The sequence below is a fragment of the Aspergillus welwitschiae genome (assembly GCF_003344945.1).
Source record: "Aspergillus welwitschiae strain CBS 139.54b unplaced genomic scaffold BDQ94scaffold_9, whole genome shotgun sequence".
Lineage (NCBI taxonomy): Eukaryota > Fungi > Ascomycota > Eurotiomycetes > Eurotiales > Aspergillaceae > Aspergillus > Aspergillus welwitschiae.
In genome coordinates this window covers 509,447-523,012 of record NW_020798703.1, presented here as the reverse complement: position 1 = coordinate 523,012, position 13,566 = coordinate 509,447, and the positions used below count along the sequence as shown (strand labels likewise).

The following is a 13,566-nucleotide window of genomic DNA, read 5'->3' as shown; positions in this document are numbered from 1 at the left end:
CAGGGAGAAACGAGAGAGCTAACGAGATCGAAGGTGATAACCGGTGAACGTCTGCACAGCACGATGGGATGAGGAGAGTGAGGAACAGCAGATGAGGGGAAGGAATGAGGAGAAGAAAAAGGGAAAAAAAGAAGACAAGCGTAAGTTAATGGAAGACAAAGCAAGCAAACTCGGTACTATGAGTATTTTTTACAGTAAAAGCTACCACTGCTACTACTACAATAGGCTAATCAGAGCAAACTACTGTACCCCATACTCCATTTTAACTACTTAGCCTCAGCCACCGTACCATTCATTACAAGATCAATTCCAGGTCACCTGGTTCAGGGTAGCATCGGTCAGATCCTCTCTATCGGCTCCTTTTCCTGACCAGAGCCCAAAGATGGAAGTAAGTACTAATCAGTCGCGATCTGATGCCGCCATGACGATACACGAAGTCCGCCATTGGCCGGGTTGCCAGCGGACGGGCTTGGCGAAGCATAACAGAAACCAGTTCCTTATCTTCCAGGAGATACGGGGTAGCCACTCACCTCCTTTTCTAGCGTTAGGCTTACCAGCAAACCATGGGACATGTGCAGATTCCCCTCGACGAGGTTACTGGTTAAGCTGCATCGGGAATGACCGAAAAGCTGTCATCCCCCGCGGGGCACCCACATGGCTTGGCGGCCTTGGCGGCACCCCCGACGGCGAATATCTGTTACCTAACCGCCCGGTGTGCCAAGAGCCATATCAGGCGGGGTTGGCGATAAGTTGATATCCTCTCCGTTTTCTGTGCGGTGTTTATTACTACCCATGCTTACTACTTACTTATCAGCTCGTGATGCTCAAGGGTCCAGAGTTATCATCTCCCGTCCCAATCCTTTACTAGTTGGCTGTGTGTAATTCGATTTGTGTAGGATTCGGATTGCTGGACGGTTAAAGCCGGTTTCCTTCGCCTACAACCCAGTCTAGTCTCGGGATTTCCAAGTAGTGCTACTGGAAAAGTTAATCTGTGTGGCTTGAATGCCGAAGCGCTCTGGTGGTATCCCCAACAAATTCATCCAATCGTCTCCATCAAGTACTCCCGATCCTCACTACTTTGAACGAGACGATAGAACAACCCCTCCTTCCTCAAAAGCTCTGCCGGTGACCCCATCTCGGCAATTCTCCCTTCACTCATAGCAATTACCTTGTCAAATGAACATATTGTCCTCAATCGATGCGCAACCACAATCAATGTCCCGCTGAATTGACTCCTAATCGTATCCTGGATCCACCGGTCCGTCTCATCATCTACCGCTGACGTAGCCTCATCGAGGATGATGATCTTGGGATCATTGATTAAGATTCGTGCGAGGCACAGAAGTTGTCGTTGTCCTTGGGACATGTTTGCCCCTCCAGCGCTTATACGTGAGTCAAGTGTGAAGAGGCCAGAGTCTTCATCTTCCGGGTTCTCCTTGAGAAGTTTCACGCGCCGTAAGGCGTCATTGAGTCTTTCTTCTGAGATTTGATGGCTATAATCTAGGTTAGATCGCACCGTTCCGGAGAATAGCACGGGGTCTTGAGGAATGAATGCGATTCGTGATCGGAGGGTCTGGAGTGCCAGGGTGCGCATGTCAATGCCGTCAACAACTATTGAACCAGCCCGAGGTTCAACGAGACGCAACAGGGCTAGCGTTAGTGATGATTTCCCGGCTCCCGTACGGCCTACGATGCCAACTCTTTCACGACCCTTCACACTGAACGACACATCTTCCAGAACAAGAGGGAGTCCAGGTGCATAGGAAACGGCAAGTGACTTGACCTCAATATTTCCCTGCGATGGCCAGTTGTTAGGGGCTTCTCGACCACCTTGCTTTTCTGGCTCCAACTCGGTGTACGCTATAATGTTTCCGGCTGAGTTCATATAGGTTTCGAGCATCCCAAAATTATTGATGGCCTTGAACATAGCCTGTGAGAACTGCATGGAATAGCTGAGGCAGTACCCGATCAAAAATGCGTCGGCCGCAGAAGTCGACAATAGAATGATACCCGTTCCGATGCTGAAAATGACGCCGATAAGAGACATCTGGAGACTCAGCCAGCGGTTAAATATGAAGAAGTGTCTTCTAGCCGTAGACAGCCTGTCAATATGCCCATGCATATGTGCAGCTAACCAATCTGTTGCACCAAAGGCTCGAATCGTCATGACTCCTGCTGCAGAAGACGTAAAGTGTTCAAGAATAGCAGCAGTTGGTCCCGAGTCGGCTCGCTTGACCGTCGTTCGTGCCCTTATATAGAGCTTGCTAACTTCTGCACACCAGTAGAGGAGGGTCACTGTCAACAGACTCATATACTTGGACGTATTCAACCTGGATAAATTAGCAGGCAATTTTGGTTCTCCGTAAAGGTGCACCTTACCCCATATACACAATCAATATCATCTGGACAAAGTTGTCCGCAAATTCAGACATGGTGACCAAGACATGATCATCGACATTTTTGGTATCGACAGTGAGTCGCCTGAGTATCTCTCCAATAGGTGTGCTATCGAGCCAGTGCAGGGGCATCCGGAGGACTCTAAACGTAGCCGCGCGGAACAGTGATCGAGAGGCACGTAAGGACCCGGAAGAGGCATGCAGGTTGAATAGAAATTCCAAAAAGACAGTCGACATGGAAGTCAGCAGATAAAGATAGAGATACTGCTCCCACCCGCCCTCCGGTTCTGGAGCAACTGATGAGGCATTTGCCTCTGGGCTGAGGGGCTTAGGACGCGCCGAATCAATGCGACCTAAAGTCCTCGTCGTTAAGGAGCCGAGGAGTTGTTTGATGACGAGGCCCAAAAGATATACTATGGTGAACCACAGTCCACCTGCTACGGTGAAGTATGTATTATACACCTTTGCGTCTGTACGCGCGTCAAGACCTTTGCTTTTCACCCGCGTGGTTGTACGTTCTTTCGGTTTCTCTTGTCCGGGCAGGTCAGCTGTGATGACGTTTTCAGCTTCGACTGCACTCCGCTTCTCCTCAACAAATTCAGTGTCATCTGCGTACTTGGCAGTATTATCTTCTACATGGATAATACATTTTGCTTTTGGCAAGCACAAAGATACCTGGTGAGTTACGAGGATCCGCGTGCGGCCTCTGCAAAAGGCACCGGTGAGTGCATTGAAGATATCCCTGGAGACATGAGCATCAAGAGCAGCAAATATGTCATCTAATATTAACGTCTGTGCACTTGAGTATAGTGCTCTGGCAAGCGCGAGTCTCGCGCGTTGGCCTCCACTAAGCTTGACACCTCGGAGGCCAATCTGGGTCTCATCGCCCTTCGGCAGGGCAGCAAGGTCGGGGTATAGTGCGCAGGCTGTCAAAACTTCCTCATACCTTTTGCCGTCCATTGAGCTTCCAAACAAAATATTATCTTTGATCGTGGCGTTCTGAAGCCACGGAGTTTGTGATACGAATGCAACAGGTTGCCCTTCAGCCATCGATGGGGCTTTGATAGAACCGTCCAGGAGGTCAACTTCGCCAAGAATGGCAGCAAGTAAAAGACTCTTTCCTGAACCCGTCTTTCCATATATTATGCTGAGCTCACCAGTAGGAAAAGTCACGTCAATATGACACAGAGAAAAGCGATGCTGTTGTAACACATCGGATGGCCACGAAATGGTCGCATTATGAAATGAAACTTGGCCTGATGGGCTAGGAGTGAGCACTGTCTTGTGCTCAGGTCTTCTCAAGAAAATCTCCATGCGGCGCGCATTAGACCTGGCTTCGAAATAATCATTGAATACAACAGGAAGGAACCCCAATGTTGACTGAAGATGAGGCAGTAGCTCGATCATGGGGAAAAGAACGGAAGGGGAAATTGAGCTTATAGTGTATGCGTAGGTGAAGATTGAAGCCGCGGCGACAATGAAGGGAGACGCAACGCTCCATACAGATCTTATGTTTTTGGCAAAGAAGACCCTGCGTAGTTGTGCAAGCTCTTCCTGTCGGAAGGTCTCCAAACGATCCTCCCACTGCGCTTCTGAAGCAGAGAACTTGATCTGTCGAAGCGCTTGCATAGATTCGTTGATAGCTTTGGTCTTTTTATCTCTTGCTGCAGCAAGATTTCTTTGTGCCACGCGCTCCTGCTTGACGACGAATGTATGGACCGGCACACTTATCGCAGTGACCACCATGGCAGCAAGGGTACCCTGCCAGCCGACTAAATTTACCAGAAATAGCACAGCAAAGAAGAACCGGGATAATGTGGCTGGTATATAGTGGTTGACGGCTGTAAATTTACTGAGTGAAGCAGTGTCCGACGAAATGAGATTGATAGCTTCAGGCTTCTCGACTTTAGGACTCTGGGGGTCCTTGGAGTCTTTCATCTTCAGTGCTTTGACAAAGATTGCCATAATCAGTTGAGCCCTGACAGGGATTGCCATTTCAGACCACTGTATCCACAGTAGATGGTGGTGAAGTAAGATTTGGCATAAGGACGATATGGCAATCCCTATCAGCCAAAGCCAAGCGTCGTGCCTCGATTCAGGTTGCTCTTCCAGGCTCTTGAGAAGCCGCATAACACAGTAAGGAGACACAAAAGTAACGAGAGACCTTAGAAGCATTATGATCCATTGTTTGACGAAACCAGCAAAGCGGTCGTTCAATATCAGGTACCACAGCGAAGTCTTCGAGGTTGTTATCCGAAGAAGTGGTTGACTTTGCGACCGAGTGTGATAGTCTAGAAATGGAAGCTTGTCAAGCTCCACATGATTGCCAGCTAGACGGAGGGTACTTGTGCACCAGTGCATGGTATATCTATGAAACGCTGAGGAGCTATTTTCGTGGTCCACAGCTCTGCCATCTGGCGTAAAAAGACGAGGCCGACGAGGAAGAAGCAGCTGGACGATTGTTAAGCCAATCGCTGCGTAGACCTGCAAGGACACGGAGGAAAATGAAACTAAGTGACTGCTACCTGCTAGGTAACCCGAAAGACAGGTTAAAGAGAGGGTGAGGGCAGCTAGTAGGGATCCTCGCAGCCCACTGGTGTAAATTCCAATGGGATCCTCCGTCCAGTGAAGATAGACACTATGCAATGGTATGAAAATCTACAGCATTGTTAGTTTCTCTTAGGAACTCGGTAATTTTTATAACGAAGGGGGAAACTTGCCCATAAAAGTTTGCTCCAGTGGAGTGAACTCAGTTGGATTAAGGACTGTAAGGACTGGAATATTTCCCGGTAATGCGCAATGTCTGTGATAGCTGCTGCAAGTCCCAGCCACGAGAGGAACGAGGTTATCCATACCAGCAGCCGAATGCGGGCCTTATATGCTGCCTCGCTTTCCTTGGAGGCAACTCCATCTTTGTCATGATACATGGCAGTCGCTTTTCAGTACAGCTAGGGCCGCGCTCATCTAGTTGAACGACTTGAGAAGGTAAGGTCGGTAAGGTCACGATGGAGGGGTGGAGGAGGTGGTTTCTGGAGCGCTGGATGTCGAGTGCTTATCAGCTCAAGCTGTGTGGGAAGAGGATCGATGGTGCCATCAGGCTCTTACCCGGTTGGGCTAAATCGTAAGCATATCGCCTATTAATCACACCCAGTCATCACTGGCTGGGCACTTCAATCACCAAAATAAGCACTAATACTAGCACCCGCTAGGAATAAAGTCGGTTGTTAAGATTCCATACACGAGGACTTTTACTCCTGCAGCAGGTGTATAGCGCCAAATAAAGAACCGTAAGACAGGAAATAACAAATAAAACTGTTGAAAAGTTGAGACTTAATCTAGGTTTCCAGGTATACCATTAATAACATAATACCGAGTAAAGGGGACAAGCCTGTTTATTCATACCCTGTATATCATTGTCATCATCATACGCCTCCTTCTGAGGTGTGGGTATATTATACCTTCAAATAGCAATCTCAGAGGACATCAAGCCCAAGGACCAGATTGCGAAGTCATTCCACCATGACTCCTCTCGACTCTTTTGTCAGGTGACGGTTTGTCTGTTCGGATTATCTCTCCTCTGCTCCATCCCAAGTGGAAATAACTACAAACTGACCCGGGATTACTACAGCAGCGAGTCGGTACAACAATTGCAGCACATCCGGAGAGCCTGTATGGGTCATCCCGTCCACAGGCCCATTATATCCCAGAGGACTTGCACTTTGAATGGGTTCTGGTTGGCGGATGTTGTCGAGAATCCCGGACATGGTTTTGATGGTCCGCCTCCGGTTGACTTTAGCAGTGATTCTTCTTAAGTCAAGATAGACTGAAGTCGCGGTTCAATGATAGACGGTTACCAAGTCAAAACAGGCAGCCTGGCATTTCTGTCTCTATCGGAAAATCTGCCTTGTTGAAAATGTGTTATTTTGGCGCTTGACTGTGTTCACCTTCTCTTACTTCATTGATCTCGAATAGGTTACTTCGGAGTTTGACAGCATGGCGCTGATACCTTGAACTGCCAACTGGTCAATAGAGGTGCTTGTTGGATGTGCCACTTTTACAGCTACCGAGAGCCGCCTTTCACCCCAGCCCAATATTCATGCATATTTCTGATTTACTGTGGCTCGCCTTACATGAAATGGTGACCTGGTTGTCCCTTTCCGATTGGACGGATGCCCGTTGTCGGCTCGCGCGCCTTTGACGTATCTCGAATTCCTCGTCGGGGCGTCCGACAGCCAGGACGGTCCGATCCTCCGCTTACACTTTTTGTCGACAGGGATGAACCGAAAAATATAAAGGAGGACTACTTCGATAACACAGCTCCATCTCTTCGCAACATCGACCGTTTGAAATCACTTGGGTCGAATAATAAGGATGGTTGATACAGTGGTTAACATGGAGGGCGCCGCTGCACTGATAAGGGCGCTGCCCAACAGCTACGCTCTCATAGGCCTAGCTGCCATTGTCCTCTACTGTCTGTACCAAGTAAGTTTCGGGTTTCCTGGTGTATTTTCCCCTGCTAACTTCTACCCCACTGACAGGCAACGATGGTGACGGACATTCCGCGCATCAAAGGCTTGCCCGAAATCCCAGGCGCTGTTCCAATATTCGGTCATCTTCGAAAATTAGGTGACGATCACGCAAGTGTATGTGAGCGCTGGTGGCGACAGTACGGTCATTCAGTCTTCCAGATCAAGCTCGGTAATACGCGGGCGGTCGTTTTCAACTCCTTCGAAGACTGCCGCACGGTGTTACTGGGTCATCAAAATGCAATCATCGATCGGCCGAAGCTGTACACATTTCACGGAGTTATCAGCAGTACCCAAGGCTTCACCATCGGCTCATCCCCTTGGGACGATTCCTGCAAGAGGAAGCGCAAGGCAGCAGGGACGGCACTGGGTAGGCCAGCTTTGAGGAATTACCATCCCATGTTCGATTTGGAAAGCTATTGCATTGTTCGAGATCTATTTCGTGACAGTAAGAACGGCCAAGTTGAACTCAATATCCGCCCTTACATCCAAAGATACGCCCTCAATACGACCTTGACCCTTTGCTATGGTATCCGGATGGATGAAGTCTATGATGACCTTCTTCGGGAGATTCTCCATGTGGGATCTGCGATATCTTTGCTACGAAGTGCGTCGGAAAATTTGCAGGACTATATTCCTATTTTGCGTTATGCGCCCAACAATGAAAAGACCGCTCGATCGAAGGAGCTTAGGGAGCGTCGAGACGCTTACCTCAATCTTCTCCTGAACAAAGTCCGCGATATGATCAAAAAGGGAACAGATAAGCCATGCATTTCAGCTGCCATCCTTAAAGATGAAGAGACCAAGCTTAGTGGTGTGGAGGTCTCCTCTATCTGTCTTTCGCTGGTCTCCGGCGGGTTTGAAACAATTCCCGGAACTCTTACTTCAGTCATTGGCTCATTGTCCACACCTGAAGGCCAGATCTGGCAAGACAGAGCATATGAAGATATCAAAAGATACTACGCTGATCCAGGGGATGCCTGGCTGTCATCTATTCATGAGGAAAAGGTCCCGTATGTCAATGCCATCGTCAAAGAGGCAGGGCGTTACTATACGGTCAGTTCCATGAGTTTACCCCGGAAAACCGCGACAGAGGTGAACTGGAACGGGGCTATCATTCCCCCAAAGACTATGGTCTTGATAAACGCGCAAGCGGGTAATCACGGTAAGCATCAATAAATATCCGCAGTCCGAACAGCCTGCTAACTCGACCGTAGATGTTGACCACTTTGGACCTGATGCAGGAAAGTTCGATCCTGAGCGTTGGCTAAAATCCGTCGATCCCCCCAGTGAGAAGGAGATCCAGGGACTACCCCATCTGAGCTTTGGGGCCGGATCTCGTGCATGTTCGGGGCAAGTTATCGCGATCAGGTTGCTCTACACGGCACTGGTACGCATTCTCTCGTCGTACAAGATTGTGGCCAGTGAAGATCAGCCACCGAACACTGATTACGTCGAGTATAATCAATTCAAAACAGCTCTAGTGGCCATTCCGAGGGATTTCAAGGTCAGACTAATTCCGCGGGATGATGTATTGACTCGACAGTGCTTGGACGCTGCCGAATTGAGGACTAAGGAGCACTACCGGGAGTGATATTCTAGTGAATTTGAGCTTCTGGTATTACTTTGATCGCGTAAAATTACGTTCAACAACTTCTGTTGTAGTTTAAATTCTTCTGGAAATAATGCCGCTCACAAAGCCTGGTTCTGTCACTGGAGCGTCGGCCGATCCGACAAGAAGCTACATAAAGCGGGGAGCGCCCCCTCCCGACATTGCTCTTCCACATCTTCATTAATTATCCCCAAAGCACATTGTTCACACCAAAAAATGGGGTCACTATTGACACAAGACATGATGAGCGTCAAGGGACGTGTCGCTCTAGTCACCGGTGGAAGTAGCGGAATAGGACGCATGATCGCACAGGTAAATCAGTCCTGCGACCCAACAAGGTAACACATACTAACAGTAGCCATCGTACCAGGGCCTTGTCACCAACGGTGCCAAAGCCTACATAGTCGCACTGCCAGGTGACCCTATCGATCAAACAGTACAGGACTTGAATACATGTGGAATTGAATCAGGTGGAAGCGCAGAAGGGTACGTGTCGACAACACCTTCCCAAATCCCCTTATCAATAGGCCAGTCAAGTACTCAACTCACAATCAAGCTACGCCTGCGACCTTTCCTCCAAGGACTCCATCTACCAACTTGCCAAGTCAATCTCTCAGAAAGAAACCAAGCTCGACATGCTCATATCCAATGCCGGGATTCGACGGGATCCACCCATCGCATGCAACGTACTCACAGCAACCCTAGCCGAGCTGCAGGAGTCAATGTGGTCCAGCAGAGAATCAGACTGGGCCGATACCTTTCGGATCAATACGACAGCGCACTACTTCCTTAGTGTTGCCTTTCTTCCTCTCCTGGCTGCCGCGGCCGATCAGCAACTAGATGATGGTCGTCGGGGTCAGGATGACGGGAGAGGCGTGGTGGTCATCACCAGCTCTTGTGCGAGTATGCACAATGCGACGAATGTGGACCTGACGAGCTATGCGACGAGTAAGGCCGCGACTGATCATTTGGTGAAGTTGTTGGCTGCGAAATTTCATCGGTTTTATGTGCGGGTAGTGGGGATAAATCCTGGATGTGGGTGTTGCTGTGTCTTCCGATTCCTGTTTCCTCTTGTGCGACTTGGTACTGACGTTGGATTAGTTGTTCCCTCCAACATGAACCCTGTTGGTGCAGCAGGAAATATGTTCAGCGGTTTATTTGACAAGGTCCCTGCTAAGCGAGCTGGGAGGGCTGAAGATCTTGCAGGGGCTGTGTTGTATCTAGTCAGCAGAGCTGGGGTGAGTTGTTATCGCCATTCTTTGTATCAAATGCTAATGAATCCACGCAGTCGTACGTCGATGGTATATCTCTTTGCATGGATGGTGGCCGAATCCTGCTGGCTAATGGGCAGGAATAAGGAGCACACAGAACAGTTTCTACCGTCACTTTCAGCAAGGAAAGCGAGGACTAGAAAACAAAATCATACAACTAAAGGTACATATCGGTGGTCACCGAGTATCCCAGATTAGCTTTTACTGCTTCATTTAGTCTATTTAATAATCTTAAGATTAATTCAGGAATACTGTCAGTATCTAACTCTTTTTCTTTTTTTTTTTTTTTTTTTTTTTTTTTTTTTTTTTTTTTTTTTTTTTTTTTTTTTTTTTTTTTTTTTTTTTTTTGAAATATATTATATTACCAGGCTGTGCTAACCAGGACAGCTAGATTAATCAAATATAAGATTTAATCTTATGCTTTATCTATCAGAAATAGTACTAATCTTACAGATATTTCATTAGGGAATCAAAGTTGAAGAATGAGTAGACTTGTATATCAGTAGCTTCTCTTCTTTTTTTCCGGAGGGAGAAGACATATAAAGTGGACTTTGCACATTGAAACTCTGTAAATATCTGTGCGCAATGCATGTCAAATAGAAGGGAATCTAGCGGATGAAGTATCTGGCCAATGTGAAAACAATCAAGAGAATCATAAAACATTCAAGCAGGATCTAGAATGACAGTGCATAGCGAGATCTCTCCAGGGATAAGTCACCTCCGAACCGGGAACATATCCGCCTAATATTCGATCGCCGCGTAGGACTGAATCCCATGAGTTTGCATCACATAGGCCTCCAGTTCGTGGGTAGCCCATTCCACATACTCCACGGCCCTTTCGAGGTCTGAATTCCCAGCCGACACAACATCAGAGGAGCTGTACACAGGAGCATACTGCGGCCCTCTAGCTTCTTGAAGAAAATGCCGATTTAAGTCCCAATGGACCGTAACGCCCCGTTCCAGTCGTTGTCCCCACCATTCTCCCAGACCCTGACTTCCAATCTCACTTTCAAAGAAATGAAAGCACGCCAAAGTCTCAGCTAGATATTCCTGATGATATGCCAACAAGTATTGTACCTCCCCTTGTCTCAGGCCCTCGATAAACTCGTGGTGTGTGTCTCGCATTAACTGGATCCGCCCGAACAAGTCCAGGACCGGTTCCCACCCATAGTATCGTCTCACATAGTCGATTATCGTGTCCTCATCGCCTCGTTCCTCAGCTGTCAGGCTGGAATACCACTGCTCCATCTCGAAGCCCCGGGTTTCCATAATCAAGTACATCAGCTTCACTGCCTTGTAGCGGTCTGCGGCGCTGGAGGCTGTGACGGCCAATGCGTTCGCTCGGGATATTCGATCCTCCACCACTTGTTTCATGGTTTGGAGTTCAGCGTACATGTCCTCGGCTCTAGCTTCGATTCCGGCCCGATGGGCGAGTATCTCGCTGATATTATAAATATCTAAATGCGGGATGAACTCCATGGTGATTGTCTTTTCGGGGAGGTTGATGACGAGGGGAAATGTGAAGATAATGTCATTTAACTTCAGAAGTGGCTCATAGAGGCATATTGTGTAAGAAGAATGGGAAAAAGGAAGGGGTTTGGGGGCGCTCAGGGACATCCGTAGCGCGGCTTCGAACTGCCATCACGACCAATCATGATTCTCTGCGATTAATCAGATGAGGGGTGATCTTTGACAAATGCAGCGGCGCTTACAGAGAGAGAGGACATCTATTGGTCATAATTGTATGGTTTCTTTTTTTTGTTGCGGGACAGATGCCTTTCATAATAGGCGTTCGCTGGCGGAACACGAGCGAATGCAGATGCATGAGACCGATTTAGGGTTTATGAACATTATCCTACGCCAGTTGTTTACTCTTATCCAAAATGAGGGTTCTAAATTCAATATCAAATGCCAATTATCTCAAGGGCCTTGATGAACAAGATTATTGGGCTCGCAATCGTCTTGACCGACGTAGCGGAGGCCCTCTGCCAGCTTTCATATCCAGTTTTTCGTTCTCTCGCACAGCTGCTCTTATGCACGACGACATCTCTTGGTTAAACGCTTCACAGTTTGAGGCCTTTCACCTTTGCAGTCCCCCTCACTGACCGTATCATTGGAACTTTAGTTGAGCTGGGGGGAGAAGTTGAGTATTCAAATGACATGGCGAAGTCTTCGTGATGGGGATAGAGTTGGCCTTCAATAGGCGTGGGTCGATATCTCTCTTTTCGGGTTCGACGGAGGAGGCGGGAGTGTCATTTCTCTGACGATTCTCTGCTTTCAAATACATTTCGCTGGAGGAACTGTGGTTGCAGCTAGTTTGCGATACCAATGCGAGATGACGCAATTTAAGGTTGACATCATATGAGCGTGCAGTAGAAGCAATACAAAAGGGGAACCTAAGGTATGAATGGAGAGACGAGGTTATGGGAGTTAAGTTTAGAGTTGCTTGATTTGAAGGATGTGGAGACTTATATATCAATAAATTTTTTTCTTCTTTCTGAAGGAGAAGAGGTACGAAGTAGAAGTTATGTAGAATTAGCCAGACTACATGATGATAGGCATAGAAGCATGGCTATTCCTTTCGCTATTATATGTCAAGGCGAAGGGTCAAGAATATATGGATTTGATCTATCTAGATCTCATGAAGATGGTTGGTTGTTGTGTTGGAAGAGGTGGTGGTCGGAGACCACGCAGGAAGAAAGGCGAAGGATCAGCTGACAGCTGCCTGGCTGCAGTGAATGTCTCAACATTATATACTGTATAAAGTAGAGTGGTCAATAACACAGCAGTAGAAGCTGATTAACGAAAAGATTATAACAAATACTTTGTCAGAGATGACACAAGTAATAAATAGGAAATCTGACTGTGATCACTTCGTACAGCATACTGTGGATGATTAAATCATGCCTTCTCAGTGCTAAGGTATCTATATCTGTGGGTGCACAACCCAACAAAGCATAGAGTTGCTATTAAAAACGAACAAATTTCCTCTAGTTGTCTCATAGCATATGCATCCGATTGGCCAATTTATTACGGCAGTTCATATAGGGAGAATATAGGTCCTATATTATCTAGACTTCGAGCTTCTGATGTATCACAGATTGTCAAGGTACGGCATTCCTAGCGAATGCAATCGCCACATGTAATGAAGACAGCGAACGTTCTGATACTGAAGTCGCTCAACATCAACGACTTTCCGATCCAAATATTTACCATGCTTTTCCAAACAAATCAAGCACTGGCACCTGGGTCAGAGTAATCTGTCCAACAAGTGGAGCTCTTTTGCCCCTTCCTTAACTTTTGATTGAGGTGGAAATGGGAATATGGAGGAGTGTTCTAAGATCTCACCTAAGTTCGGCTTCACTTCATATTGTACCCTGTCAGTACTCTTGATGGAAAACAATTTTGTCTGCCAACTACGTTTAAGTACCATCTTGATTGCAGTCTCCTTCCCGGACATCCACATGAACATAGTGCCATTTCATTCAAGGCGGGGATGGCGGTGAGCCATTGGCTCAGTGGGGTATAAGCAATGCAGGTATCTTGAATATGTGAGATCGGGGGTAAATGATTGGACATCGCGGGTGGCCGGCACAATAACGCGCCATTGTTTCAGCAGATCACCGTTGCTGTGGGGCAGGAGGCCTAGCTTGGTGCGGAGATGTCGCTTGCAGAACATCGAAGCAGGGAGTTGCTTGAGACTTGTGCCACTCCTATGCTGGCACTTTGGTGCATAGGACCGAATATTTCGCTGCCACCAA

General features: G+C 47.6%; 4 protein-coding genes across 4 annotated transcripts; 2 read left to right on the top strand and 2 right to left on the bottom strand.

The window, feature by feature from the left end:
• Nucleotides 1-827: 827 nt before the first annotated feature.
• On the bottom strand, nt 828-5,381 carry BDQ94DRAFT_186329 (P-loop containing nucleoside triphosphate hydrolase protein). Its single transcript, XM_026775126.1, has 3 exons — nt 5,117-5,381; nt 2,380-5,054; nt 828-2,330 (listed from the first exon to the last, which is right to left on the bottom strand). Exons 1-3 carry the CDS (start codon nt 5,321-5,323, stop codon nt 1,037-1,039), a joined length of 4,176 nt encoding a protein of 1,391 aa, XP_026628544.1. The 5' UTR covers nt 5,324-5,381; the 3' UTR covers nt 828-1,036.
• Nucleotides 5,382-6,788: 1,407 nt separating this feature from the next.
• Nucleotides 6,789-8,516, top strand: BDQ94DRAFT_186326 (cytochrome P450; the record flags this gene model as incomplete). Its single annotated transcript, XM_026775125.1, has 3 exons — nt 6,789-6,878; nt 6,935-8,087; nt 8,140-8,516. 3 exons carry the CDS (start codon nt 6,789-6,791, stop codon nt 8,514-8,516), a joined length of 1,620 nt encoding a protein of 539 aa, XP_026628543.1.
• Nucleotides 8,517-8,750: 234 nt separating this feature from the next.
• On the top strand, nt 8,751-9,891 carry BDQ94DRAFT_168534 (SDR family NAD(P)-dependent oxidoreductase; the record flags this gene model as incomplete). Its single annotated transcript, XM_026771089.1, has 5 exons — nt 8,751-8,846; nt 8,905-9,020; nt 9,091-9,569; nt 9,636-9,772; nt 9,823-9,891. 5 exons carry the CDS (start codon nt 8,751-8,753, stop codon nt 9,889-9,891), a joined length of 897 nt encoding a protein of 298 aa, XP_026628542.1.
• Nucleotides 9,892-10,546: 655 nt separating this feature from the next.
• Nucleotides 10,547-11,284, bottom strand: BDQ94DRAFT_168533 (uncharacterized protein; the record flags this gene model as incomplete). Its single annotated transcript, XM_026771088.1, has 1 exon — nt 10,547-11,284. One exon carries the CDS (start codon nt 11,282-11,284, stop codon nt 10,547-10,549), a length of 738 nt encoding a protein of 245 aa, XP_026628541.1.
• Between the last annotated feature and the right edge of the window lie 2,282 nt (nt 11,285-13,566).

Bases quoted from the DNA above. Each gene is read 5' to 3' on its own strand.
- BDQ94DRAFT_186329 (XM_026775126.1), bottom strand. From the start codon at position 5,323: ATGTATCATGACAAAGATGGAGTTGCCTCCAAGGAAAGCGAGGCAGCA. The intron at 5,055-5,116 runs GCAAGTTTCCCC...ACAATGCTGTAG, and splicing joins ACTGGAGCAAACTTTTATGG to ATTTTCATACCATTGCATAG. The intron at 2,331-2,379 runs GTAAGGTGCACC...TAATTTATCCAG, and splicing joins ATATTGATTGTGTATATGGG to GTTGAATACGTCCAAGTATA.